At 40.2% G+C, this 26,925-nt stretch overlaps 2 protein-coding genes across 3 annotated transcripts in view; one reads left to right on the top strand and one right to left on the bottom strand.

Annotated features, from left to right (window-relative positions):
* The window catches only part of LOC121314040 (sodium channel protein type 4 subunit alpha-like), a 189,053-nt gene that overhangs the window by 120,552 nt on the left and 41,576 nt on the right, over positions 1-26,925 (top strand). For both annotated transcript variants that reach the window (XM_041246825.1, XM_041246826.1), the window contains exon 17: positions 3,984-4,427. In XM_041246825.1, the coding sequence (XP_041102759.1) occupies positions 3,984-4,427 (444 nt within the window). The remainder of the gene's footprint in view (positions 1-3,983; positions 4,428-26,925) is intronic.
* On the bottom strand, positions 24,996-26,125 carry LOC121314041. The gene is made up of 2 exons (XM_041246827.1): positions 25,849-26,125; positions 24,996-25,712 (listed from the first exon to the last, which is right to left on the bottom strand). Exons 1-2 carry the CDS (start codon positions 25,860-25,862, stop codon positions 25,055-25,057), a joined length of 672 nt encoding a protein of 223 aa, XP_041102761.1. The 5' UTR covers positions 25,863-26,125; the 3' UTR covers positions 24,996-25,054.

Raw genomic sequence — 26,925 nt, forward strand, 5'->3', positions numbered from 1 at the left:
GTGTGCATATACAGTATAACCCAAACATGAAAACAGGTCTACCCATCTAATGTATTATTTTGGGTGCATTGTTTTTCAGAGTTATTTCAATGGGAATGGAATAACAGTAGTGGGACAGTACTTTATAAGAGAGCTTTTACTGGTTCAAATGCTCTTTTTATGTTTAGAAAAATGAAATATGTTGCCGACTGCTGTAGTCTCTATAGTAAACATTGCCTCTGTGACTGTGCAAACCTGTAAGGGCCCATTTTACTGCCGTGACATACTGCACAGGTAATCATCAGATACGATAGTGCAAACAAACAGCACATGAAGGTGATGATGAACAATTAGAAGCACTGTTAATCAAAACAATAGGTCTCCATACCAACTGATTCACACAGCCTCCAGATCTAAGTGTTTATTTATTTAAGGATGTGGATTTTAATTAAGCTCACTTTTAAAATATCAGCTCCAGTTGTTTTTTTTTTCTTGTTTTGCATTTGTTTAATAATAAAACATCAGTTAGTGGCCGTCCCTCTTGAAACCCAAATGGGAGAGGTCAAGCTTGAACTGAATGTCTAAGCCTGCTTCAAACGTAATCCCGATGCTCCCAGTATGCTGTGGCTCTTTCTTGGGTAGGGTTACGTTCTCATACTAACTTTTGACCTGAAAGTGTGATGTTACAGTAGTGTGCAAATTTGTTAGAACACCTCAAGACTTGTCATTTATATCCTTTATACACCAACCTGCATGAAAACCTCAGGGTTTGAGAATACCAATTTTCAATCAGTAGTCAGTGATATAGAAACAACAGGCACTCGTGTGTGAAAATGTTAGACCACTTTGGCTCTATTCATAAAGGGTTAATGCCTGTCGGAATGAGGAAGCAGGAGCACATGATTGGATTTCATCCACAGCCGCATGGTCATTAGCATAAAGTTTTCATCAGTCCTCAGCGTCAGCCTGCTATTCATAAGAGTGAATGACAGCAGAATGCTATCGATAACTGGGCGTTATTGAACGCTTTCTACAGTATTCATAAGAGTGAATGACAGCAGAATGCTATCGATAACTGGGCGTTATTGAACGCTTTCTACAGACAAGGCTAAACTAACTCAGCAGAATGCTATCGATAACTGGGCGTTATTGAACGCTTTCTACAGACAAGGCTAAACTAACTCAGCAGAATGCTATCGATAACTGGGCGTTATTGAACGCTTTCTACAGACAAGGCTAAACTAACTCAGCAGAATGCTATCGATAACTGGGCGTTATTGAACGCTTTCTACAGACAAGGCTAAACTAAAGACAGCTTTGATTGCTTGGTATTGCAAAAAACAATGATCGAGCTTCAGTGTGAGGCTCGTTCAGAGTTCTAAAGGGAGTCACCACAAACGATCCATTTTGTGTACAGTGTGCAATACAGCGTGAAACTTTCTGTAAAATTGCACACTACTGTACTTGAAGCTGAACAACTTTCAAATCAACATGCAGGGCTGTTGGCATTGCTTGATATGCAGCAGCATTGCATCACACTAGATATATTTTTAAATCCCCCAAACAAACTGTATTCACTGTATAGGAAACAAAATATTTGACAATATAGAGCATGTTAAAAAGGAAAATGTTGTATATTTATATGTGAAATTTTTTTTGTTTTTAAATCTATTCATTTTGTAACAAAGTAGACTGCAGCTTTAAGATCACTTTACAACACAATTGCTTTTTATTTCTGGAAGACTTTGTGTTGCTTTGCCACTTCATGGACTGCAGATGTAATGAACCCAGCCACAGCCCTGTTAGTAATGTACATAGATGCATATTAGCGCTTGCATAAAATACATTTTACAAAATCTCCAAAGATAGACACAGCGGGCATGATTTTCAAAAGTTCATAAATGATGACTCCCATCAGTGGTATTACCCAATGGAAACTCTCCATACAGACCCCTACACCACCTGGCTTCAATAGACAAAGGAAAATATTTCTGCTTAAAAATATCTAAGTGTTACTGACTCACTGGTGTGAGTCTCATTGTGTAGATTACCCTAAAATGAATCGCTCAATGCAACAATTAGTCAGTTTAAAAGTGATGCTTTATTACACATCCATTTCAGATGATGATAGAGTGTGCTGTCCTCATTCCTCTCGTCCAGCAAATAGGTTCTATACAAGCCTTTTTATACCCAACCTGTGGTTACCTCATTCTTTAACAATTCCTTATTTCTAACTGTTTTCCAATATAACTTGGTACCCTGTTGGTCCTTCTAATAAGAATGTATGCATTCGACACACACACACACACACACACACACACACACACACACACACACACACACACACACACACACACACACACACACACCATGCTAATAAGAGATATCACTGCAAGAGATTACAGCACACATACATTCTCCATATATCATACCCAAATAAGGAATGTCCCTATCAGTAACGTCCACAAGCTTGCCTTTACATTCAGAACTCACATCATTCGAATAGAAGGAAAAGAAAATACATAGGCAAAGCATAGCAACATATAAAATAGGAGGATATTAAAAAACAACACTCTGTAACTAATTTCTTTCTTAACATAAGGCACTTCCAGGCAAATCCTCTATTAGAATCTAGCAATGGCCAGCACTTTAAACTGCAGACTGGGTTGTGCTGGTTGCAACAGTCATGTTGCACTAATTCTAGAGGCCACCTAATCATTCATTTTATGTAGTTCAAGGGTTGCTTTGAGTTATTCTGTCACTTGCAATTGCCAGGGTCATATTACAACAATGTGATGTAATAAACTGTCTGTTGTGACCTGCAAAGGTTGTGTGTAGTTTACAATAATGCTGAGTCTTGACCCTTGCACTGAACTCTGTGAACTGAATGCATTTGGAGTCCTGTTTATGAACAGTAGTGGTGTAGCTACCAGTCAGCAGTGAAATTGAAGCCTGTATCCAATGCGCAGCTGAAGCTGTTTCACACATTTTACAGTTACAAGAGATGGAATGGGTGTTTACTGTTTTGTTTATTGTATACAATTGTCATTTTAAGGGATCATTTGAAGATATAAACACAAATGCAATGATAACACTGTACATGAAGTATCTCTAATTACTGTGTATTCACGTAGCAGTTACTTAGTAAATACATGTGTATTAATGCATAGTTACAATGTACTTATTGCGCAAAATGTTTTGCATGATATAACTCTAATGCTAGCCCTATCTTTAACTCTAACCCTAACACTAACCCTAACCCTAACCCTAACCCTCTTGTGATACAATTACATATGTCAAGCAAATAGATTGAAATGCTAAGTACATTGTGACTATACATAATAACGTTGCAATTATGTGTAAGTACACATATATTTACTGTGTAACTACTATGTAAATACACAGTAATTAGAGACACTTTATGTAAAGTGTTACCAATGCAACTTCCAAGTAACTAGTCAGTGAGGTGTCATATTAAAAGCTTCCATAATTGTAATGAACCTTAGGAGATGGGTAGCAAAGCATTGAGACTGTTACACTGTGCTAATGAACCTCACTCTAACCCAGTCATTGAGACTGTTGCACTGTGCTAATGAACCTCACTCTAACCCAGTCACTGAGACTGTTGCACTGTGCTAATGAACCTCACTCTAACCCAGTCACTGAGACTGTTACACTGTGCTAATGAACCTCACTCTAACCCAGTCAATGAGATTGTTGCACTGTGCTAATGAACCTCACTCTAACCCAGTCATTGAGACTGTTGCACTGTGCTAATGAACTTCACTCTAACCCAGTCACTGAGACTGTTGCACTGTGCTAATGAACCTCACTCTAACCCAGTCACTGAGACTGTTACACTGTGCTAATGAACCTCACTCTAACCCAGTCAATGAGACTGTTGCACTGTGCTAATGAACCTCACTCTAACCCAGTCATTGAGACTGTTGCACTGTGCTAATAAACCTCACTCTAACACTGTCCTCTCCTGCTCCTCTCCCCAGGTACTGAACCTCTTCTTGGCTTTGCTGCTGAGCTCATTCAGTGCCGACAACCTGACGGCCCCCGACGACGATGGCGAGATGAACAATCTCCAGATCGCTTTTGCGCGAATCCAGCACGGCATCACATTGCTCAAGAATGCAGTTTACGACTTCCTCAGCGGAGACTTCAAGAAGCGGAGGGAAAAGGCCAAGGAGGCCAACGCCATGACCGCCCTCAACTACCTGGGCAACCACACGGGAGAGCCTGGCGCCAAGGACTGGAGGGAGGGCAACGGGACCACGGGGGGCATCGGCCGAGAGAAGTACGTGCTCCCTGACACTGACAACTACATGACCAACCCCAACCTGTGCATCAATGTGCCCATTGCTCCGGGGGAGTCTGACGTGGAGCTCCCTGAAGAAGATGCACAGAGCATCTACAGCGACATGGAGCTCAGCAAAGAGGTGAGCGCTGGCACTGGAGGCTTGCATTCTGTTCCACTGTTACATAAAGAGTTTCCAATTACTGCGTATTTATATAGTAGTTGCTTAGTAAATACATGTGTACTTGCACATAATTACAAAGTTATTACTGTGTTCCTTTGAATTTAAGACACCCTTAAATTTTAGACACAGCCCAAATTTCCCACCGTCAATTTACAAAGAGACAACCTCAATTACGCATATAGAATCAGTTTGCAGCTGTCTGCTATCACACAGAGCATTACAGTTGTGTGCTGCTTTTCATTTCCAGGCTGCTATCACACAGAGCATTACAGTTATGTGCTGCTTTTCATTTACAGTCTGCTATCACACAGAGCATTACAGTTATGTGCTGCTTTTCATTTCCAGTCTGCTATCACACAGAGCATTACAGTTGTGTGCTGCTTTTCATTTCCAGTCTGCTATCACACAGCATTACAGTTATGTGCTGCTTTTCATTTCCAGTCTGCTATCACACAGAGCATTACAGTTATGTGCTGCTTTTCATTTCCAGTCTGCTATCACACAGAGCATTACAGTTGTGTGCTGCTTTTCATTTCCAGTCATCATTACTCACACCTGTTTTTCTCCCAGTTTGTGAACTGTGGTATTGGTTGGCATGTTGAAAAATACAGGGGTTTAATCAGCATTCCTGATCTATCCAAGCTGATACTGTTTGTTAGAACTGAGCCTAATAACGAAACGCTGAAATTGTAAAAGCTTCTTTTCGAATTTCTCAGGAAGCTAATGGCGCTTCTTTGAAAATATCTGCCTGTATGTCTTGGATAATTTGAGATCAGGCTGTAATGTTTTGGTTAATCTTTTCTCAGCAGTCAGTCACGTTGCTGTTTGTGTACTCGGATAGTCATGTCTTTTGTTGATGATTTTAATATATGCATCACTACTGTATTTGAATTTAAGGCACAGGCTATTTTTGTGAAGTAAAAAACTGTTTAAAAAGTGTGTCTTAAATTTGAAGGAATACAGTATGCATAGTTTCAATGTACTTAATGTGTCATTTTTTTTGTTCACGATATATAAGTAATAACGTTGTAATTATGTGCAAGTACCCATGTATTTACTAAGTAGCTACTTTGTAAATACACAGTACCTTTAGAGACACGTCATGTAAAGTGTTACCGAAAGAAATTAAAGTTATCAACAGTGTATTTAAGCAATCTTAAATGTAATTTTATACAGTACCGAGAATCGACAACAATAAACCGAAATCTCTTGAAACTATTAAATCAGTGTCAGTCCAACGGTTACAAGTTTGGAAAGACCTATTCGTCTTTACTTTCAACTAGATTAACTATCATTGACATTACAAAACTATCACAATGTAGAAAATGAACTTAGAGTAGGGTCCTCTTGATTGTGACCTTTTAGGGGACATTATCGAAGTAGGGCTAATACCACGTTTATAGGTACAGTTACACAAACTACATTTGTGAGCTCCACGTCGACCGACTTCCTGACTCCACAGTTTTACTCAAAAACAAAAGTGGAACTAGAAGTTTCGGACCCATCATATTCATTGTAATTATGTTTAATATATTTGAATAAACTAATTCCAGTAGTACATGTCCGATCCATGTTTATTACTCCATGTCCCATTGACAATTGTTTTCAGTCTTAATGTCCCGTATTTAAAAGTTTTGTCTCAAGTACACAATTATATGAACAATTATGAAAATGGTTAGGCTTAGGTTCAGAGTTAGGATTAGGGTACAGGATAGGGTTAGGGTCAGGGTTAGAGTTAGAGTTCAATCATGCAAAAGGATTTACACATTAAGTACATTGTAACTATGTTTAATAACATTATAACTATGTAAGTATACATATATTTACTGAGTAACTACTATATGAATAAACAGTAATTAGAGACACTTCGTGTAAAGTGTTACCCTGCTATGATTCGAGGTGCAGTTTGACAAAGCATTTGGGCAGTGTCTGTTTGTGATACTTTATGTTAAAGTGGTGAACTGTTAGAACTTTACATTAAAATATATGTCATGGCGATTATGCTAGGCTTGTCTGATGAACTATAACACTATAGAGAACATACAGTAAATACTGAACAGCATGTTGTTCTACTTGCAACCTCTTCTTGAAAAAGGAATTGAAAAAGACACTTTGTTGACATTGTGTCAAGATGACTAACGTTTATTTAGTTTTATTGAGATGTATGAGTTATTGAAGCTGTTCCTGGAGAACTTCAACACTGGAAAATCCACTGTAATAGCTTCCTTGTCCAACCCACAAAGAGAACATGTGGATTTGTTAAGTTGTGTATTCAGTCTTGGGCATAGCCAGGCCATCAATCAACTGGGTTGTCATCCCTTTTTGCTGATGCCCATCTCTCTCTAGTCAAGACTTCTGGGAGTGTGTTGATTTCCATTCAGTGCTAAGAAGGACTGAGGGTGTGAACTAGTTTTGAAATGAGGTGTCTGTACTGTGTGTTGAGTTGAGCTGAGGTGGGACAGTTTGAAGGGTTTTGAAGTATACTCTTGTTTTATGAGTAAGGGTTGCTGGTATAAACTAGATGCTTGTGGTAAAGAGCCTGGGTATAATTTATCAGTATTTTGTTGGAGACATGAATAATATCGAAGTTTTTTAATGGGATTCCTTTGTTTGTGTTATATATTTTAATATCAATCACTCAGTATTTATTTTATATAGAGCCTTTCACAGTGGACCACCATAACAAAGCTCTTTACAAGATAATGAGGAATAATGCATAATATATGAAATACAGTGAAATACAAACAATAAAAAAATGCAAATATATTAAATACAGGAATAATATATTAACTAGAAGGCTAGGGGGTAGTGCTGTGGTCCAGGCTGGCTAGCAGCATGAATAGCAAACACAGAGGTGGAAGACTGCAGCTCATGTGATATTCCTGTCCTGTGGACTACAGTCTCTGGTAGAGTAGTGCTGTGGTCCAGGCTGACTAGCAGCATGAATATCAGACACAGAAGTGGAAGACTGCAGCTCATGTGATATTCCTGTCCTGTGGACTAGTGTCTGGTAGAGTAGTGCTGTGGTCCAGGCTGGCTAGCAGCATGAATAGCAGACACAGAGGTGGAAGGCTGCAGCTCATGTGATATTCCTGTCCTGTGGACTACAGTCTCTGGTAGAGTAGCGCTGTGGTCCAGGCTGTCTAGCAGCATGAATAGCAGACACAGAGGTGGAAGACTGCAGCTCATGTGATATTCCTGTCCTATGGACTAGTCTCTGGTAGAGTAGTGCTGTGGTCAAGGCTGGCTAGCAGCATGAATAGCAGACACAGAGGTGGAAGACTGCAGCTCATGTGATATTCCTGTCCTGTGGACTAGTCTCTGGCAGAGTAGTGCTGTGGTCCAGGCTGGCTAGCAGCATGAATAGCAGACACAGAGGTGAAAGACTGCAGCTCATGTGATATTCCTGTCCTGTGGACTAGTCTCTGTCAGAGTAGTGCTGTGGTCCAGACTGGCTAGCAGCATGAATAGTAGACACAAAGGTGGAAGGTGGCAGTGAAGCGTGGCTGTGGACTTGTATTAAAACAAAAACAAACAAAAGATTGAAACAGTCCAAAATACAAATAAAACCCCACACCCAGTCAGAGCTGTCACAGTGCAGGAGCAGGGAACACAACCTGCTGCTCCCAGTCCTTTCTCTAAACTAACCAAAACACAAAGCATCTGGCTGCTCTTTGGCTGGGCTCAATTGACCATCAGTTAAGACCCAGCCAAACTTATATTCAAAATACACAAACTTTATTTACACCAATAAAAGGAAACTAAAATACAAAAGCATTATTTATCTATGCAGATCTCCAGCCCTGCCACATGGCTACTACAATGTCCATTCTGAGCTCTAAACAGTGCTGTATATACCATAAATAGAGACATTGTTTGGCTCTATGTCTTCAGCACTGGTATTTATCCCCAGTGCTGATTGCCGATATAGATTGTTACCGTAGGAAGATTTGTTCTGTGCTATCTGAGTTCTGACAATTCTTCTGATTCTTCAAATGTAAGCAATATACAAGCTGTTTCTTTAATCTTCACTGACCCAATTTGGAAGTGTTTTGAGGTCTTGAAAGTCGTGTTTAAAGCATTGGAAGCTGGCACAGTGAAGAGGCAGCAAGTGCCAGGATAAGGGTTCACAGAAACTGATACAAGACTTGAAAGATTAAGTATGGGCACTGTGAAGGAGACACGATTACAGGAATTCCTTGAAAACTTAATTGCTTTAGCTGGAAAGTCCATTACAGACATTGGGTTTTTTTGTGTTTTTTTTTTTTGTTGTTGTCAAATCCAATTCCATACTCATTACGCCTTTTCGAAAACATATCAGTAAAACACATCAGATTTACAGAAGAGTGTGCACAATGCAAAAAAATAAAAGCATTCGCGTTTTTATACCAAACTAGATTTTTCGCGTTTTTATACCAAACTAGATTTTATCACAGTGGATATAAATAATGACAGTGTTGTAATGCTAATCTGTCAGGCTGCACTTAAATCTACTGAAAACTATTAAAAAAGCATATTTATACAGTAAAAGAACGATTGCATATTGGACACATTTATACAGTAAAAGAACGATTGCATATTGGACACAGTTATACAGTAAAAGAACGATTGCATATTGGACACAGTTATACAGTAAAAGAACGATTGCATATTGGACACAGTTATACAGTAAAAGAACGATTGCATATTGGACACAGTTATACAGTAAAAGAACGATTGCATATTGGACACATTTCCATTTGAAGTATTTTAAAGTAATTAGCAGTCATTTTAAATAAAAATAATCAACATGTTTACAACATTTACTTTTTTTACAGTAACGTTTTACATTGCAATGGAGATTTGATTTAAGTAATTCTTAGAGGTGTTTGTTCTTTACTTGATACTAGTTCGAGTGGAGTTTGCAGTAAGTATTACAAATAAGTTTTTGTAATACTCCTAAATTGCTTCATTGTAGTTGTGTCCTTTTTTATTTTTCATGTATTTTATTTTACATTTGTTATTACAAAACGTATGCTAATGGCTGGTTTCAGAGGTTATTTTTTAATATTTTATATTAAGCATTACATTTGTACTTAATGCCTCTCTTGTCTTGTAACCAGTGAAAACAAGTATTATAGAAACTGATGGAACTATCCCAGCAGTAGACAGAGGCTTGTGGGAAATGCATTGTTCATTCAAGTATATTTATATAACAGAATTGCTTTCCGGACATTGAAAAGTCTTTTCAGTGAAAGCCCCTGGAACACGGTGCCCTTTGAATTATCAAAGTGACAGATGATCGCTTTAGCAAGAGCTTTTCGCTCGCTGGCCATGAGTGCTCTGCCTCTTATAGAACGTGGTGATAATTAACCACATGGAATTCAAAATGAACTGCGATGTATTAATACAGGAGGGCCATGCAGTGCTGTTTAGAAATACTTTAAACTTAAACCAGCTCCAGCGCCCCTTCGAAACGTTTACTGCAGTGTTTTTGAGCAGCAATTTTACCTTGCTTTTCGCAAGGTTATACTACATTTGTTTGTTTATTGTATTTATTTATCAGAGACACATACAATTATAACATAAGTGTCACTTACATGACACAAGCTGCATTGCATTTTCAATTTAGCCATCACCCGGCAGACATTGATGACAACTGCAATAAATCTCCATATTACTTCTAAACTGTAACAATATTGAATATTTGATTAAAAATACATACAACATTAATGGCATAAATTACCTGTTAAACATGCATAACAATCATCTGCTTACATAATCAAGTTACAGTACAATTTATATAATATGCAAGTCCCATACACACAATTCAAATTCTAATTATGGGAGGCATGGTGTCGTGATGGTTATTGCTGCTGCCTCACAGCTCCAGGGTCCTCGCTTCGATTCTGGCCTCAGGGGTCTGTCTGTGTGAAGTTTGCATGTTCTCCCCGTCTTCTCGTGGGTTTTCTTTGGGTACTCTGGTTTCCTCCAAAGACATGCGGGCTAGGTGGATTGGCCTCTCTAAAATGCCCCTTATTTGCCCTGCAATGGACTGGCATCCTCTCCAGGGTATAGTCCTGCCTTGCACCCCTATGTCTGCCTGGTTAGGCATTGACTCATCACAACCCTCTATAGGATTAAGCAGTAACACATAATGAATGGATAATTGATTATGTTTCAACCAAGCCTTAAGTATATTACAAAATATTTTAAAAACCTCAATTTCAGAAGGAAGTGAGTTCCAGTATAAAATACCTCTTATAGAGAGAGCTGTTTGGGCAAAAGCTGTTTTACTCCTTTCCACTTTATAATTCCCACGTACAGTCCCTTGTGAATCTGTTAGTATCTTCAGAAAACTTTTTCATGAATTCCTTTAAGGGTGGAGTACATAAGCCATGCAAAGTTTTAAATACTATTTTCGCATAAGAAATGTTGACATAATTATCAAAACTCAGCAATTGGTACTTACTCACAGTGTTACAGTGATGGTATCTCACAGGTTTATTATCCAAGACTTTTAGAGCTTGCTTATAAAGAGAATGTATTGGTTTAGTTACTGATTCACTTGCTTGAGCCCAAGAGGTAAAACAATGTGATAGATGTGTGAAGACCATAGTGAGCTTGAATAGCGCAGCAGCTTTGGGGGTTAAATTACCCCTGATAGGTCTAACTTTTGCTAAGTCAGTTTTATCAAATTTCAAATGTCAATCAGTAATAATTCCTAAAAATGTAACTTCTGAGACTTCCTCAAGAACTTCCCCATCAATTTGGACATCAAAATTACTAGTCCTTGATTGCCTTATGGAGAAACACATACTAACTGTTCATTTTACATTTAGAGTCAAATATGAGAAATGAAGCCAGTTGGATATATTCTTCAATGTAGAAGTTTATGTAGAGACATATATAAGTTTGTCATTTAGATTTCCAGAAAGCTTTTGACAAAGTCCTGCATAAAAGATAAAATGTCAAACTGAACGTAGTAGAGATTCAAGGAGATGCATGCACATGGATTAGGAATGGTTAACATGTAAATTTGCAGACGACACAAAAATAGGAGGAGTGGCAAACACTGTTGAGGCAGCAAAGATCATTCAAAATGATCTAGACAAGATTCAGAACTGGGCAGACACATGGCAAATTACATTTACTGTACTGTAATAGAGAAAAGTGTAAGGTACTGCACACAGGCAATAACAGTTTGTATTATAAATATCATAGGGGAGATACTGAAATTGAAGAAGGAATCTATGAAAAAGACCTAGGAGTTTTTGTTGACTCAGAAATGTCTTCATCTAGACAATGTGGGGAAGCTATAAAAAGGCCAACAAGATGCTCGGATATATTGTGAAAAGTGTTGAATTTAAATCAAGGCAAGTAATGTTAAAACTTTACAATGCATTAGTAAGACCTCACCTTGAATACTGTGTTCAGTTCTGGTCACCTCGCTACAAAAAGGATATTGCTGCTGTAGAAAGAGTGCAAAGAGCAACCAGAATTGTTCCAGGTTTAAAGGGCATGTCATATGCAGACAGGCTAAAAGAATTGAATCTATTCAGTCTTGAACAAAGAAAACTACGCAACAATCTGATTCAAGCATTCAAGGTATTGACGGTGTCGACCCAGGGGACTTTTTCGACATGAAAAAAGAAACAAGGACCAGGGGTCACAAGTGGAGATTAGGTAAAGGTGCATTCAGAACAGAAAATTTTAAAAAATGATAAGTGACAGCCCTCCTCTGTATGTTTTATTGTTTCAGAGATGTAAAAGTGATGCTTTTCTTAATTTTCCTAATATTAGCATCCTAATACTACAGTGACGAATGTAATCCAATTGCATAGCAGCTCCATACAAAGAGCTTACTAAAGCAGAGCTGTACTGTGTAGCTGTGGACTTGCTGATGAAGCTCATAGTAAAATCTACATTTTCTATCTATGCAACATAAATCTTATTTCCATTCCTGCACTATATGTAGCTTTTGTATGAGTCTCTAGTTTTATTCATGCACAGATCATTATTTAGATTCAATTCATGCTTACCTACTATTCCAGCACCAAATTGCTTTTTAAAATCACCCAGAATGCACACACACACACACCAGTGTAGTTAACGTGTGAGAAGTGGAATAGCCCCTTTAATAGAACCAGCCCTGCTACTCTAGTTATATTGTGCTGGGGAGGGAACAGGTGTAAAAAACTAAAACACTGAGGAGAATGGTTCTAAAAGGACTATGCAAATATGTTGAAATAAATAGTTTGACTTTATTTTATGGCAAAGGTTTTTTTTGTGTGTGGATTACCACCCCACACTCCCAGCCCTCCCCTGTATGAGTATTATATTCAATTCCAGACATTCAGTATAGAACACATTCGTTTAATGTAATCAGTGTTGTGACTAGGCCCCAGATTGTCATTCTGTATTTGGATAGCAATATTAATCCTATCAGACAGCAAGAACGCCTGTGACAGAACCGGGATGAGGCCTCCCAACAAACAAACAAACAAACAAACAAACAAACAAACAAACAGCAGGCTGCTTTGTTTTTTTTAGCAGATATATCAAGTGTCTGGAGCCAGTTCTTTTACTGAAGAGAAAGTGTGGCAAGTTCCAGAGGCGCTGGATTAAATTAGCACAGAAATGAATCAATGTGGGATAACAGTGCCTGGGCAGTGCCTGTCAACGTCAGTGCATGTGGAGCACCCCAGACTCAATCAATCAATCAATCAACAAGGACCCTGCACACAGCTGCGGTGTGGCTAGCTTTGATTGTGGTACAGCTTATTGTTCAGTCATGCTGCAGCATTTTGTTTCCTATGCATAAAGATTAAGTAAGCAATAACCCACAACAGTGTGTGTGATAAGACCCTTCTGTGAGGTGTTGTGAGCTGCTGTTTGGTATATTTGTACTGGTATATTTTTTTAGAAAATTGCAATTGTATAGCGATTGGAAAGCAATCGATTTCTGTCAACCACGCATGTGAGAAAACTCGTGCCGAATGTGGTCGAGGGACGCGCTAGGTAACTGACGGCCACTTAATCCCTCGACCACGACATAAAAACCAGCAGCTTTTTCTGACAGGGGTGGGTTACTCAGAGGAGGAGTGCAAGTGAAAAGATTTAAGTTAACTTAAAAAGAAAATAACAATTGCTTGACATGCTGGTTTTGTAGCACCACGATACGTGTTCAAAGATTATTGCCTGTTTGTTTTGGCCACCATGCCGTTTTGTTTTGAAGAAGTCTTTCTGTTTTGTTTAAACATTTGTTTTGGTAATTAATAAATACTCTAGTTCTGGCCTGTCTCTTCCTGGACTGTGACGTCAGCACCAAGCCACCCTGCCACAAGGGGAAATGAATGTATTTTGTAAAAATAATATGTCAGATATATACCAGGCGATTGAGAGTTTGTCTCGAGTACTTTCTCTTCAGCATATAGTCTGGACCAGCATTCCAGTTGATGAAACTTGGGACCTAGACTTTTTTTTTGGGAATTCCACAAATTCAGCGGTTTCATTCTGGTTTAAAAACACCATTCATTTTGAAATGGATGCTGCAGCTTTAAATGTGCTGAGGCACTTGGGGGTAAGATTCTCAGCAGCAGACCTGCTGAGACTGCATGCCATCAGCCCTTAATTTATGTTATAAAGCTGTTTACTCTTAGCCTCAATCCCAAAATTATTGTTCTATGACAGCAACCAAACAGCTGTGGTGGTCAGACCAGGTGTCTGTGTGGGTCAGAGCCTAGCGTTCTACAGTGTGAAGAAAGCCAGGTGTCTGTGTGATTCAGAGCTGTGGGGGTCAGAGCTTAGCGTTCTACAATGTGCAGAAAGCCAGGTGTCTGTGTGGTTCAGAGCCTAGCGTTCTACAATGTGCATTAATCCAGGTGTCTGTGTGGTTCAGAGCTGTGGGTCAGAGCCTAGCATTCTACAGTGTGCAGAAAGCCAGGTGTCTGTGTGATTCAGAGCTGTGGGTCAGAGCTTAGCGTTCTACAATGTGCATTAAGCCAGGTGTCTGTGTGGTTCAGAGCTATGGGTCAGAGCCTAGCGTTCTACAGTGTGCAGAAAGCCAGGTGTCTGTGTGGTTCAGAGCTGTGGGACAGAGCCTAGCGTTCTACAGTGTGCAGAAAGCCAAGTGTCTGTGTGGTTCAGAGCTGTGGGTCAGAGCCAGCGTTCTACAATGTGCATTAAGCCAGGTGTCTGTGTGGTTCAGAGCTGTGGGTCAGAGCCTAGCATTCTACAGTGTGCAGAAAGCCAGGTGTCTGTGTGGTTCAGAGCTGTGGGTCAGAGCCTAGCGTTCTACAGTGTGCAGAAAGCCAGGTGTCTGTGTGGTTCAGAGCTGTGGGTCAGAGCCTAGCGTTCTACAGTGTTCAGAAAGCCAGGTGTCTGTGTGGGTCAGAGCCTAACGTTCTACAGTGTGCAGAAAGCCAGGTGTCTGTGTGGTTCAGAGCTGTGGGTCAGAGCCTAGCGTTCTACAGTGTGCAGAAAGCCAGGTGTCTGTGTGGTTCAGAGCTGTGGGTCAGAGCCTAGCGTTCTACAGTGTGCAGAAAGCCAGGTGTCTGTGTGGTTCAGAGCTGTGGGTCAGAGCCTAGCATTCTACAGTGTGCAGAAAGCCAGATGTCTGTGTGGTTCAGAGCTGTGGGTCAGAGCCTAGCGTTCTACAGTGTGCAGAAAGCCAGGTGTCTGTGTGGTTCAGAGCTGTGGGACAGAGCCTAGCGTTCTACAGTGTGCAGAAAGCCAAGTGTCTGTGTGGTTCAGAGCTGTGGGTCAGAGCCTAGCGTTCTACAATGTGCATTAAGCCAGGTGTCTGTGTGGTTCAGAGCTGTGGGTCAGAGCCTAGCATTCTACAGTGTGCAGAAAGCCAGGTGTCTGTGTGGTTCAGAGCTGTGGGTCAGAGCCTAGCGTTCTACAGTATGCAGAAAGCCAGGTGTCTGTGTGGTTCAGCATTGTCGGTCAGAGCCTAGCGTTCTACAGTGTTCAGAAAGCCAGGTGTCTGTGTGGGTCAGAGCCTAACGTTCTACAGTGTGCAGAAAGCCAGGTGTCTGTGTGGTTCAGAGCTGTGGGTCAGAGCCTAGCGTTCTACAGTGTGCAGAAAGCCAGGTGTCTGTGTGGTTCAGAGCTGTGGGTCAGAGCCTAGCGTTCTACAGTGTGCAGAAAGCCAGGTGTCTGTGTGGTTCAGAGCTGTGGGTCAGAGCCTAGCGTTCTACAGTGTGCAGAAAGCCAGGTGTCTGTGTGGTTCAGAGCTGTGGGTCAGAGCCTAGCGTTCTACAGTGTGCAGAAAGCCAGGTGTCTGTGTGGTTCAGAGCTGTGGGTCAGAGCCTAGCGTTCTACAGTGTGCAGAAAGCCAGGTGTCTGTGTGGTTCAGAGCTGTGGGTCAGAGCCTAGCGTTCTACAATGTGCAGAAAGCCAGGTGTCTGTGTTGTTCAGAGCTGTGGGTCAGAGCCTAGCGTTCTACAGTGTGCAGAAAGCCAGGTGTCTGTGTGGTTCAGAGCTGTGGGTCAGAGCCTAGCGTTCTACAGTGTGCAGAAAGCCAGGTGTCTGTGTGGTTCAGAGCCAGAGCCTAGCGTTCTACAATGTGCAGAAAGCCAGGTGTCTGTGTGGTTCAGAGCTGTGGGTCAGAGCCTAGCGTTCTACAATGTGCAGAAAGCTTCAAAGAGACCCTAGCAACGGTAGCAGCATGGTCGCCTTGCTATTTTTATGTTATTATAATGTATGTGTGATAGAAGGATTTTTCTTACAGCAGGGTTCTCTACAGCCACTCTCCTGACACACACAGTAACTGGTCACCAGGATCAATTTGGAGCAAAAGGGCAATGATTGAAAGAATGTGAATAAAATTAAGGTTTTTGGACTAAGGTACTACTTTCACCCATAGTTATACAGTAAACTGGTCAATAGTGGTACATTCTGAATTTGACAAATTCAATGACATGAACTCTTAACTGTTTCTCAATCTCGAATTTACAATTTACCAGTTTCTTTTTGTACTTCTAAGATTTTTCAGACTTTATGATTGAGTGTAAATTATTATTATTATTATTATTATTATTATTATTATTATTATTATTATTATTATTATTATTATTATTATTATTATTATTATTGTTGTTGTTGTTGTATTTTGTCACTGATTTAATTGAGATGTCAGTAGGAAGTGGTTTCTCTCATTCAAGCTCCCATGTGACAAATTATGTAACGACCCAGAGCATCAGCAGCAGCAGCTCTTCCAGACTGTAATGAACGAGGCACAGCAAATGAGCAACAGAACAATTACTTAACCCTACAGACCCCAGAATAGTTCTAGAACCCTTCCGAAGAGTCTTAGGAATTTCTGCAAACAGTAGAGATGTTTTATTCAATTAAACATAACTCACAAACCAAGAAAAATCTATAATTAGAAGTTTTCTTTATTTTAAACAAGAGCAAGCCCTCTTTCAAATGACACCAAGCTTGACAGTTTTTGTAAAGGTAAACGTGTTGTTTTACTTTCACAAATGTAAGCGGTTGTAAAACAAAATAAAACTAATGGAAACAACAGTTTGAAAAATGTATGCAAAAATATATTCTGTACAAGGTTTGTTCTATAAATACTCATATTTTTTTAAATACTAGTGTTTTTGAATTCAGCAATTTAATTTTGAAATGTTGGTTTTAAAACTGCAAGTTATTAGCTTTAATAGGGACATAATAAAATAAAAATAAAAAAAGCAAAGCATGCAGGTACCAGCGAAACAAACCCAGTGGGAATGCCCAGAACTGGGCCGGCTTCCCACATCCCAAGGCAAGGTGTCCAGAGATGTGGCGCTTGTTGTATCCCAGGTAGTTTATGTTGGAGTAAAGGCTTGCTGGCACTTGAAAACTGCTTTGTCTTATTAACTGGAGGTTTGTTTTTCCATTGTGCCCTTGAAGTATCCAGCTGCTCCCTGCAGTTTTGGGGCATGTCAGATTGTGGGTTGGCTGTCAGGCGCTGAAGTGGGAGCTCTCCTCTTAGAGGTTAACCGCTCCAAAACTGCCGGTCACGGTCACAGGAGAGGCAACAGATCCCTTCAGTGCGGAGTGCTATCAGGAAATATAATCCCCCTGGCTCATATTAAAGGGACAGAATACCGTTTTCTGTCTTCCAAAAAGACACATTGCTAGGAAAATAGAAAAAAAAGCACTAATTTCGGAATGAATGCATGAATCTACATGATCCTGCTTCACACAAAACACAAGACAGGCTTCAGGAAAATTAGCCAGAAGCACCTTTAATAGATTTACAGCAATCAATGCCATTCAGAGGATAGCTTTCCCTTGATGCCTGCCAGGCGGGGTTATTCAGTCCATGCAAGGATCCTCAACGTTACAATCCCCAAAGCAGTGATCAGTACCACAGCGCTTTAGCTTTACCAGGGGGTACTCAGTACCACCCCCTGTTGGCTGATGAGCTACTGAACTACTGCATTATCTACATAGCGGTGCTTCAGGTACTTGAGGTCCACAGCACTTATTGTCTTTGTTCCACCTGTACCCAAAATTAATGTACTGAACCCCATTTAACCTCATCTCATCTCACTGACAGGGGACAGGACAGAATGCGTAATGAAACTGTATCACACAGCACTGCCTGTTACCTATGGCTTAATCAGATGGAAATGTATTTGTAGTATAATTTCATTTTAGTTCAAGCTGCTTATCCATGTCTAGCCCTGACAACAATCCTGTTTATATTTACGATGGATTTTGCAGTTTCCATGTCTGCTGTGAGCTGATTGCATTGCACCTTAAAATAGGTTATAAAATATAGAGTGGACCAGCAAGGGTCATTCCAGATCTTAGGTCAATTCATTCTTTTATGTTGACAGTCCACTGACACATGCTTCAGAAAGGTAATAAGGTTATTTGTCAGGGTCACTCCCCACGTGGGAAATCAAATGGTGTTTGCAGTCAGCATAAAACATTCTGTAAATGTCTCATTAGTTTATGTCCATGTGAAAGCGATGGGTCTCAGGAAAGTTGTGACAGTGTCTGGATTCATTTCTGTTTGATATGCTAGCTCCTGTGCCCCCTAAATTCACACTGACTCATGGCTGATTAGGCAACACCACTTGAGTAGTGTGCTTCAGTGGTGTTGCTGGCTTTTTTCAGTGTGTGAATATGCTCTACAGTGCGTGAATATGCTCTACAGTGCGTGAATATGCTGTACAGTGCGTGAATATGCTCAACAGTGTGTGAATATGCTCTACAGTGCGTGAATATGCTCTACAGTGCGTGAATATGCTCTACAGTGTGTGAATATGCTCTACAGTGCGTGAATATGCTCTACAGTGTGTGAATATGCTGTACAGTGCGTGAATATGCTCTACAGTGTGTGAATATGCTCTACAGTGCGTGAATATGCTCTACAGTGCGTGAATATGCTCTACAGTGCGTGAATATGCTCTACAGTGCGTGAATATGCTGTACAGTGCGTGAATATGCTCAACAGTGTGTGAATATGCTCTACAGTGCGTGAATATGCTGTACAGTGTGTGAATATGCTCTACAGTGTGTGAATGCTCTACAGTGTGCTCTACAGTGCGTGAATATGCTCTACAGTGTGTGAATATGCTCTACAGTGCGTGAATATGCTTTACAGTGTGTGAATATGCTCTACAGTGTTACTGTCCCAGTCGCTGGACAATTAGTTTTGTTGCAAATGGATAACGGCTCCTTGCTTGGACTTCTCTCATACCATAAACTGATGAATAGCACTGGCACCGCAAGACCAACTGCATATAAATGAGGTCACTTGTTTAATTAATCTACCTAATATCCTTGTATCCAGATCAACAGAAACATCCATGAATCTATGAGAATGAGACCATGTTTCATATTTTAACAAGCTTTACCGTGTATTGCTTTCAGCTACCCACATAACATTCTACACTGAATGCTATTGATTAGATATAATACATACCACTAGTATTACAGTTTTTTATAATTGCTTTGACTCATTTTTCAATCCAGCGATCCAATGTGCATAACTCTTAACACAAGATGCTGAACTTCTCAATTTGGAGTCAAAATCCCATACAGAGTGCAAAATAAATACTACTGTGTCAAATGAGATAACTACACCATGCAAAAGCAAGCCATAGCACCAAAACAACAGGTGCTGTGATCACTGAAGTTTAATCATTGAAGCATTGCTAAATAAAACACCCATTAGCAAATAATGCGGTCAAACACAAAATAATTCAAATCAAAACAAAGTCTAAAAGTGTAATTTGCTCATATTCAAATGATCAACATTACAATGAGCAAATGATAGCAACCTGCAGAATAAAACATATTCTAAATAATGTACAGTAAGCATTCAGTGATATTCTACACAGTTACATCAAATATCATGTAGCAATCCAAAGATGACCAAAACCCAAACTACTGATCAAGATCCTGTATACATTGCAAAATGAATGCAGTGGAGTCAACCATGCAGCAATAAAGACACCAAAAGCAAATAATGTGTCCAAAACATCAGAACTTTGTTTGAACATTTTCTTTTTAATCTTTGAAACACAATAACATAAATGAGTCTTACATAACAATAACGAATACTGCTGTTGAAAAATGTAGTGATGAACTAATTATCAGTTAAGCTGTCTTGCATTCTCACATAGAGAAAGCGATTTGCAATTATGACCCCCAATTGTTACCAGGTGATCAAATAGTTAAGAACTCTACCAGATAAGTGTTAGCATTTGACATGAGTCCTAATGGTTGACAGGGCAAATTTATGATTGGAAGAGGTGATTTACAGTTATGCATGTTGTATGTTAGCGTGGAAAAATGTGTCTAAAAGGTTGCATTTTACCACTCAGTTTCTCATTATGTGTTAAGAGTTGTGCACATTGGGTCGCTGTATTGAAAAATGAGTCAAAGCAATTATAAAAAACTGTAATGCCTATCCTGACTAATACATGTGAGAATGTGGCTGTTCCCAATTGAGATAGTTGGTGCTAATTGGGAACAGCCATATCAGATAAAAAGGGAGCTTGAAGCTCCATTAGAGAGAAGACTTCCAGGGAGCTGGTAACCGAGGAGTACTGTGTGCAACACAAGGAGTGTTGTGTGCAAGACAATGAGTGCTGTGTGTATCCAATGAGTGCTGTGTGTAAGACAATGAGTGCTGTGTGCAAGACAATGAGTGCTGTGTGTAAGACAAGGAGTGCTGTGTGTATCCAATGAGTGCTGTGTGTATCCAATGAGTGCTGTGTGTAAGACAATGAGTGCTGTGTGTAAGACAACGAGTGCTGTGTGTAGAGTGCTGTGTGTAAATGAGTGCTGTGTGTAAGACAATGAGTGCTGTGTGCAAGACAATGAGTGCTGTGTGTAAGACAAGGAGTGCTGTGTGTATCCAATGAGTGCTGTGTGTAAGACAATGAGTGCTGTGTGTAAGACAACGAGTGCTGTGTGTAAGACAATGAGTGCTGTGTGTAAGACAATGAGTGCTGTGTGTAAGACAATGAGTGCTGTGTGTAAGACAATGAGTGCTGTGTGTAAGACAATGAGTGCTGTGTAAGACAACGAGTGCTGTGTGTAAGACAATGAGTGCTGTGTGTAAGACAATGAGTGCTGTGTGTAAGACAATGAGTGCTGTGTGTATCCAATGAGTGCTGTGTGTAAGACAAGGAGTGCTGTGTGTAAGACAAGGAGTGCTGTGTGTAAGACAAGGAGTGCTGTGTGTAAGACAATGAGTGCTGTGTGTATCCAATGAGTGCTGTGTGTAAGACAATGAGTGCTGTGTGTAAGACAATGAGTGCTGTGTGTAAGACAATGAGTGCTGTGTGTAAGACAATGAGTGCTGTGTGTAAGACAATGAGTGCTGTGTGTAAGACAATGAGTGCTGTGTGTAAGACAATGAGTGCTGTGTGTAAGACAATGAGTGCTGTGTGTAAGACAATGAGTGCTGTGTGTAAGACAAGGAGTGCTGTGTGTATCCAATGAGTGCTGTGTGTAACCAATGAGTGCTGTGTGTAAGACAATGAGTGCTGTGTGTATCCAAGGAGTGCTGTGTGTAAGACAAGGAGTGCTGTGTGTATCCAATGAGTGCTGTGTGTAGCCAATAAGTGCTGTGTGTATCCAATGAGTGCTGTGTGTAAGCATGGTTTTGTTGGGAAAACGGCTTAGCTGTCCCAACCCTTTAGTTTATGAAAACTAAAACTTGTTGCATCCTTGTTCATATTGTATTTTAGTAGCATTATTTGCACTTACTGTAAACTACACTGTATTTAAGTATTAATCTTGCATTGTAACCATGTGCAGTACTGCCCTGTAACACCTGTGAGTCACCTTGGATAAAGGTGTCTGCCAAATAAAAGGCGGGTCATGCTGGAATCTAATTCGAAGAGCTCGATACAGCCATGGCCGTCCCTAGCTATGAGGACACCAAGGGCGTGTCCTCGCTTGTTTTTTTATTTATTTATTTATTTATTTATTGTTTCATCAATGCTGATGCTCATGTAAAAATTCTGGTAAAGTACAAGAGATTCCTTCATTTTCTCTGTTGGTCTGCCATGTAACATAGAATAGTAAATACCAAGCAATCATATAAATACTGTCAGCTATAGCTTGAAAACCTAAGTAAAACCTAACCCTAAGCATGTTGAGTCCAGTCCAGTCCAGTCTGGGTCCTGCTGGAATCTAATTGTAATATCTTGATACAGCATGTTGAGTCCAGTCCAGTCCGAGTCCTGCTGGAATCTAATTGTAATATCTTGATACAGCATGTTGAGTCCAGTCCAGTCCAGTCTGGGTCCTGCTGGAATCTAATTGTAATATCTTGATACAGCATGTTGAGTCCAGTCCAGTCCGAGTCCTGCTGGAATCTAATTGTAATATCTTGATACAGCATGTTGAGTCCAGTCCAGTCTGGGTCCTGCTGGAATCTAATTGTAATATCTTGATACAGCATGTTGAGTCCAGTCCAGTCCGGGTCCTGCTGGAATCTAATCCAGGACTTCAGGAGCAGGTTAGCAGACTGGCACGTGGTCTCATATGTGAGTCATAGGCTGAGCAGGGAGTAGATTTCTTAGTAGCCTAAAGATGAATTGATATCACTGGGTATTAAGATGCACTGAAAGTGTCTGGCTGGAACTAGTCTATATATAAGTTATGATATTTGCCCTTCAAATGAATGCAGTCTGTAACATGTGGTCTTTACAATGTTACATTGTATTAAAGATCATTGGGACTGAATTCATCAATACCGCGACTATGTATTCATGGTAATTGTATTGTTTGTTACTACTGAACTTCATATTTTTAAGCAAGATGCATCAGTTTTTTGTACTCACTTAACATTCACTGTTTTGCTTTTCTATGTCTTGTGATAATAGCACACAGCAGTTTATCTGTAGTACTGTTTTACAAATATTTGCTTGAACTAACATACAAAAAAAAACTAAAAATAAGTGATTAATAAAAGGAGGGCCAGTAATGATGGTACTGTAAAGCTAATTCCAGTGAAGAAAATGGATTTTACAATATAGGTCAGCACACAGAGTAGGATCTGGGACAGAATTACAAGATTGAGCTGTGCTCTCATCACACCAGACTGCAGCAACTCTGTACTGCTGACTGACCCTCCTCTCATCAGGAGACCTGAATTCAAAAGCACGAAACGATGTGGGGAATGAAGTGAAATCGATGGATACAGTCTTCAGTGAATCGTCTTTATCTGACACTTCATCTGAAGCTGTTTCCATTCACTTAGGCCTACAGTACATGCTTGCTGATGTTTTATCAGGAGAGGTTGTTAAAACTCTTCTCTACTTCTTAAATAGCATCGTAATAATCAGTGTAATCCTATATAGGCAATCCTATATAGGATTACACAGCTGTATTATTGGATTTGAGCAATACCTGTATGACTGAACAGCCTTGTGATAATCTGCGTGTAGTGCATTAGCCCTAGGCAATCTTATATAGGATTTCACAGCTGCATACTTGCTAACATTTGGAAACTGTTCAGTGGGATTCTCATCTCTGGGGGGCGGGAGGCGGGGGGAGGGGGGGAGCGTGTGTGTGTGTGTGTGTGTGTGATATGCATCATACACATGGGAAGAGTCATAACAAAAAACACTCATTATCATATAATAGATGTATCCCCCCCAATTCAACACGACACGACCATCATGACAGTAAAAATAGACATAATGAAGTGTTCTTCCCTTTGTATAAGTGAGTGATCAGCAGATGTGTCAGCCACACCAAGAGCACAGCGTGTGGTTTTCACTAACTCTACTGTGCAGAATAAATGATTTTTTTTCTATTTGTAAATATCAGGACTTTCTTCCTATGCTTTGGGACGCGGGACATTTGCTAGGAAATCGGGACTGTCTCGACCATATAGGGGCTGTTGGCATGTGTGCAGCTGTATTGATTTGAACTAGGGATGTAAATCATTAAGAGTTTAAACGTTTAAACGTTAGTAAAGTGTCAAGCGTTTTTAATTTTGCTTAATCATTTAAATATGGCAAAATATGTGCACGTCAAATATGAACTGCTTTAGATGTGTAATGGCTGCAGTATGGGACACTGACTTTAGGTTTAGGGTTTCAGTGTATTGGTTATTCATTGTTTTATTAACAACAATATGATAATCAATCCGATTGCAGTGTTCTGACAGGAACATTTGTTGGTACCTTTGTAAGGACAGTGCAAATAACAGCTACTCAATTTTTTTTATTTTTTATTATTACTTTCTACCTTTGTCACATGGCATGATTGTCATTGGATATTCACCTCCCAATGTCCAGCATGCTTTTGGTCATGTGACTAGTCTGCTTCTATGAAGCTGGATCTAGCATGGAGGAGGTGGGGCCCAGACATGCAAGAGAAATCTGTATCAACTACAGGAAATGTTACCAGTTTTTTCCCATTCTCAAACACTGTATGTGCAATTCATTAAAAAATGCATGAATAAAACACACACAGAAAACTAAACATCCACATACAGTACACGGAAATATTACAGTTTTTCCCAATTGTTTACACACGTTTGCTGAATCTTTGGCTCCTTTTCCCAAAACTCTAAACACAAAACACAAAACCACAAACACAAAATGCAAAACTCTACAAATCTCTAGCAAAAGCAAACACTGCATTCAAAACTGTTTTATCTCTTTCCAAAATGTTTTTTTGCATCAAAATGACACACACACACACACGCGCGCGTCATATGAATAGATCTGTCTACCAACCAACAACACACTGATGTGCTCAACACAAAATACTACTATGAATATCCCATCAGTAGGTTTATGCCTTTTGCATTTTCGGTGCTACACTGTAGCCGGTTGTAAAAAATTGTCACAGTAATGTATACCTACTCAAATATATATAAATAAACACACACAAATGCAATACAGTAACAAAAACATTGTCATTTATTTCCAAAATGCAGTATTTTTGAACACTTGTGTTTTGTATGTCACACTTTCCATACCCAACAGGAGAAAACCAGGAAAAACATTCAGTAAGATAAAGGGTTTTCTGTATAAAAATAAAAACTGAAAGTGGCTCATTCTTTCAAAACTCTAAACACAAAAAGACAAAAACACATGCAAAATGTAAGACAAAAGAAATTAGGCTGCATCCCGCCTCCTATTTTGATCTGGCCACAGCACCTCATCTACATCACAAGCGATGTTGTCCCTGGCTAAACAGCGGGGAAAGAATCTTCTGGAGTGACGGATCCAGCCGCCGAAAGCCTCCACATCAACTTCACCACATGCATCCTCCATTGCCTGGAGAAGAGGCATGCATGGGAGGGGATGGCAGTCATGCACCTTCCATCGCCTTGCCGAAAAAAACTCTTCAGTTGGGTGTAGGAATGGGGAATATGGTGGGAGGTATAGAACAATAAATTGTGGGTGGTCAATGAACCAGTTGCGGACCAGAGCAGCCCGGTGGAAACTCACGTTGTCCCAGATGACAACATACCTGGGCTGCTCTGGTCCACCCGTCTGCTCGGCTGGAATCAGGATGCCATGTAGCGTGTCCAGGAATGTGATGAGAAGGGTGGTGTTGTAGGGACCAAGGTTGGTATGGTGATGGAGGATGCCTTGCTGGCTAATGGCTGCGCACATGGTGATATTCCCTCCACGCTGTCCAGGGACATTCACAATGGCACGGTGGCCAATAATGTTCCGTCCCCGTCCCCTTCTTTTGGCTAGGTTGAAGCCAGCCTCATCAATGTAAATATAAACGTGCTGAATTGCAGATGCATCCAGCTCCAAGACTCTGAAACAGACAACAAGACAATATGTGAAATAGACCTAGAGCAGTCAATATGGTGAGGCACAATACACTGGATTACAGTACTGTAATGTGTCTATACAGTGCTGATATGATAGTAAATTCATAGTATAGTACTTACTTGCACATATTCATAGCGCTGTTCTTTATCTCTCTCTGAGTTTCACTCAAATAGCACCCTGTAGACCTGTTTCATCTGGATTCGGTTGCGTTGTAATACACGGTCCAATGTAGACAAGCCCACTTGGTGAATTTTATTGAATATTGTGTTGTCTGCAATTATGTGGTTCTGGATTTCTCGTAGTCTAATGGTATTGTTTGCCATCACCATGTTCACAATAGCAGTCTCCTGTTCTGGTATGAACAGCCGATGTCTTCCACCATGTCCTGGCCATCTCTTAGTTCTGCAGAAGATCCACAAATATGATATGATTGGTTACAGTAAGCTAAAATAATCTATTTTCTTTCAATATGAATTGACATTACTGTAACATTGACCAACAATCACTGAGTAACATAGGCCTACTGATATGTCGGACTGCAGTATACTACAGTATACATACATAAAGAGCATAGTGTAGATGGTAGGTAACTTACTGGTTCTCATTTCTGAATGTACGGATGATAGATCCAACCGTGTAGCGGCTCAGGTTGGGCTGAACTCTCTGCCCAGCCTCCCTCATACTCAATCCATGGTTGAGCACATGGTCAACCAATGTGGCCCTGATCTCATCTGAGACAACTGTCCTTCCTCGTCCTCGTCCTCCTCTTTTTCCTCTTACTCTCACTCCTTGACCTCTAGCTCTTGCTTCACCATTGACTTCCATTTTCCTCCAAAACAGGAGAGCTTATCTGTGGCCTTTTCTAGTGCTAAAGCTCTGATTTCTAAGTGAACAATTCAGCAACTAGTGTTTACACCTGTGAGGAGTGGGTGTTGCCAGTTGGTGTATAGAGCTTGGCATTGTGATTGGCGTTGCTTTCCAAAGGGACTACAGAGACTTTAATTTTGAATGTTGTGCCTAATGTAGAGAACTGTGTAGTGTTTTGCAAAAAGTGTGATATAGAATTGGAAACTGAGTGTAAAGCAGGAATTGTGCTTGCAATTTTGCAGACTTGGTTTAGGGATTTGGTACATGAGTTTTAGGTTTCGGTGATTGCATTTCAAGTTCCAATTTTAGTGTGTAAACAATTGGGATAA

Source organism: Polyodon spathula, chromosome 4 (genome assembly GCF_017654505.1).
Source record: "Polyodon spathula isolate WHYD16114869_AA chromosome 4, ASM1765450v1, whole genome shotgun sequence".
NCBI lineage: Eukaryota > Metazoa > Chordata > Actinopteri > Acipenseriformes > Polyodontidae > Polyodon > Polyodon spathula.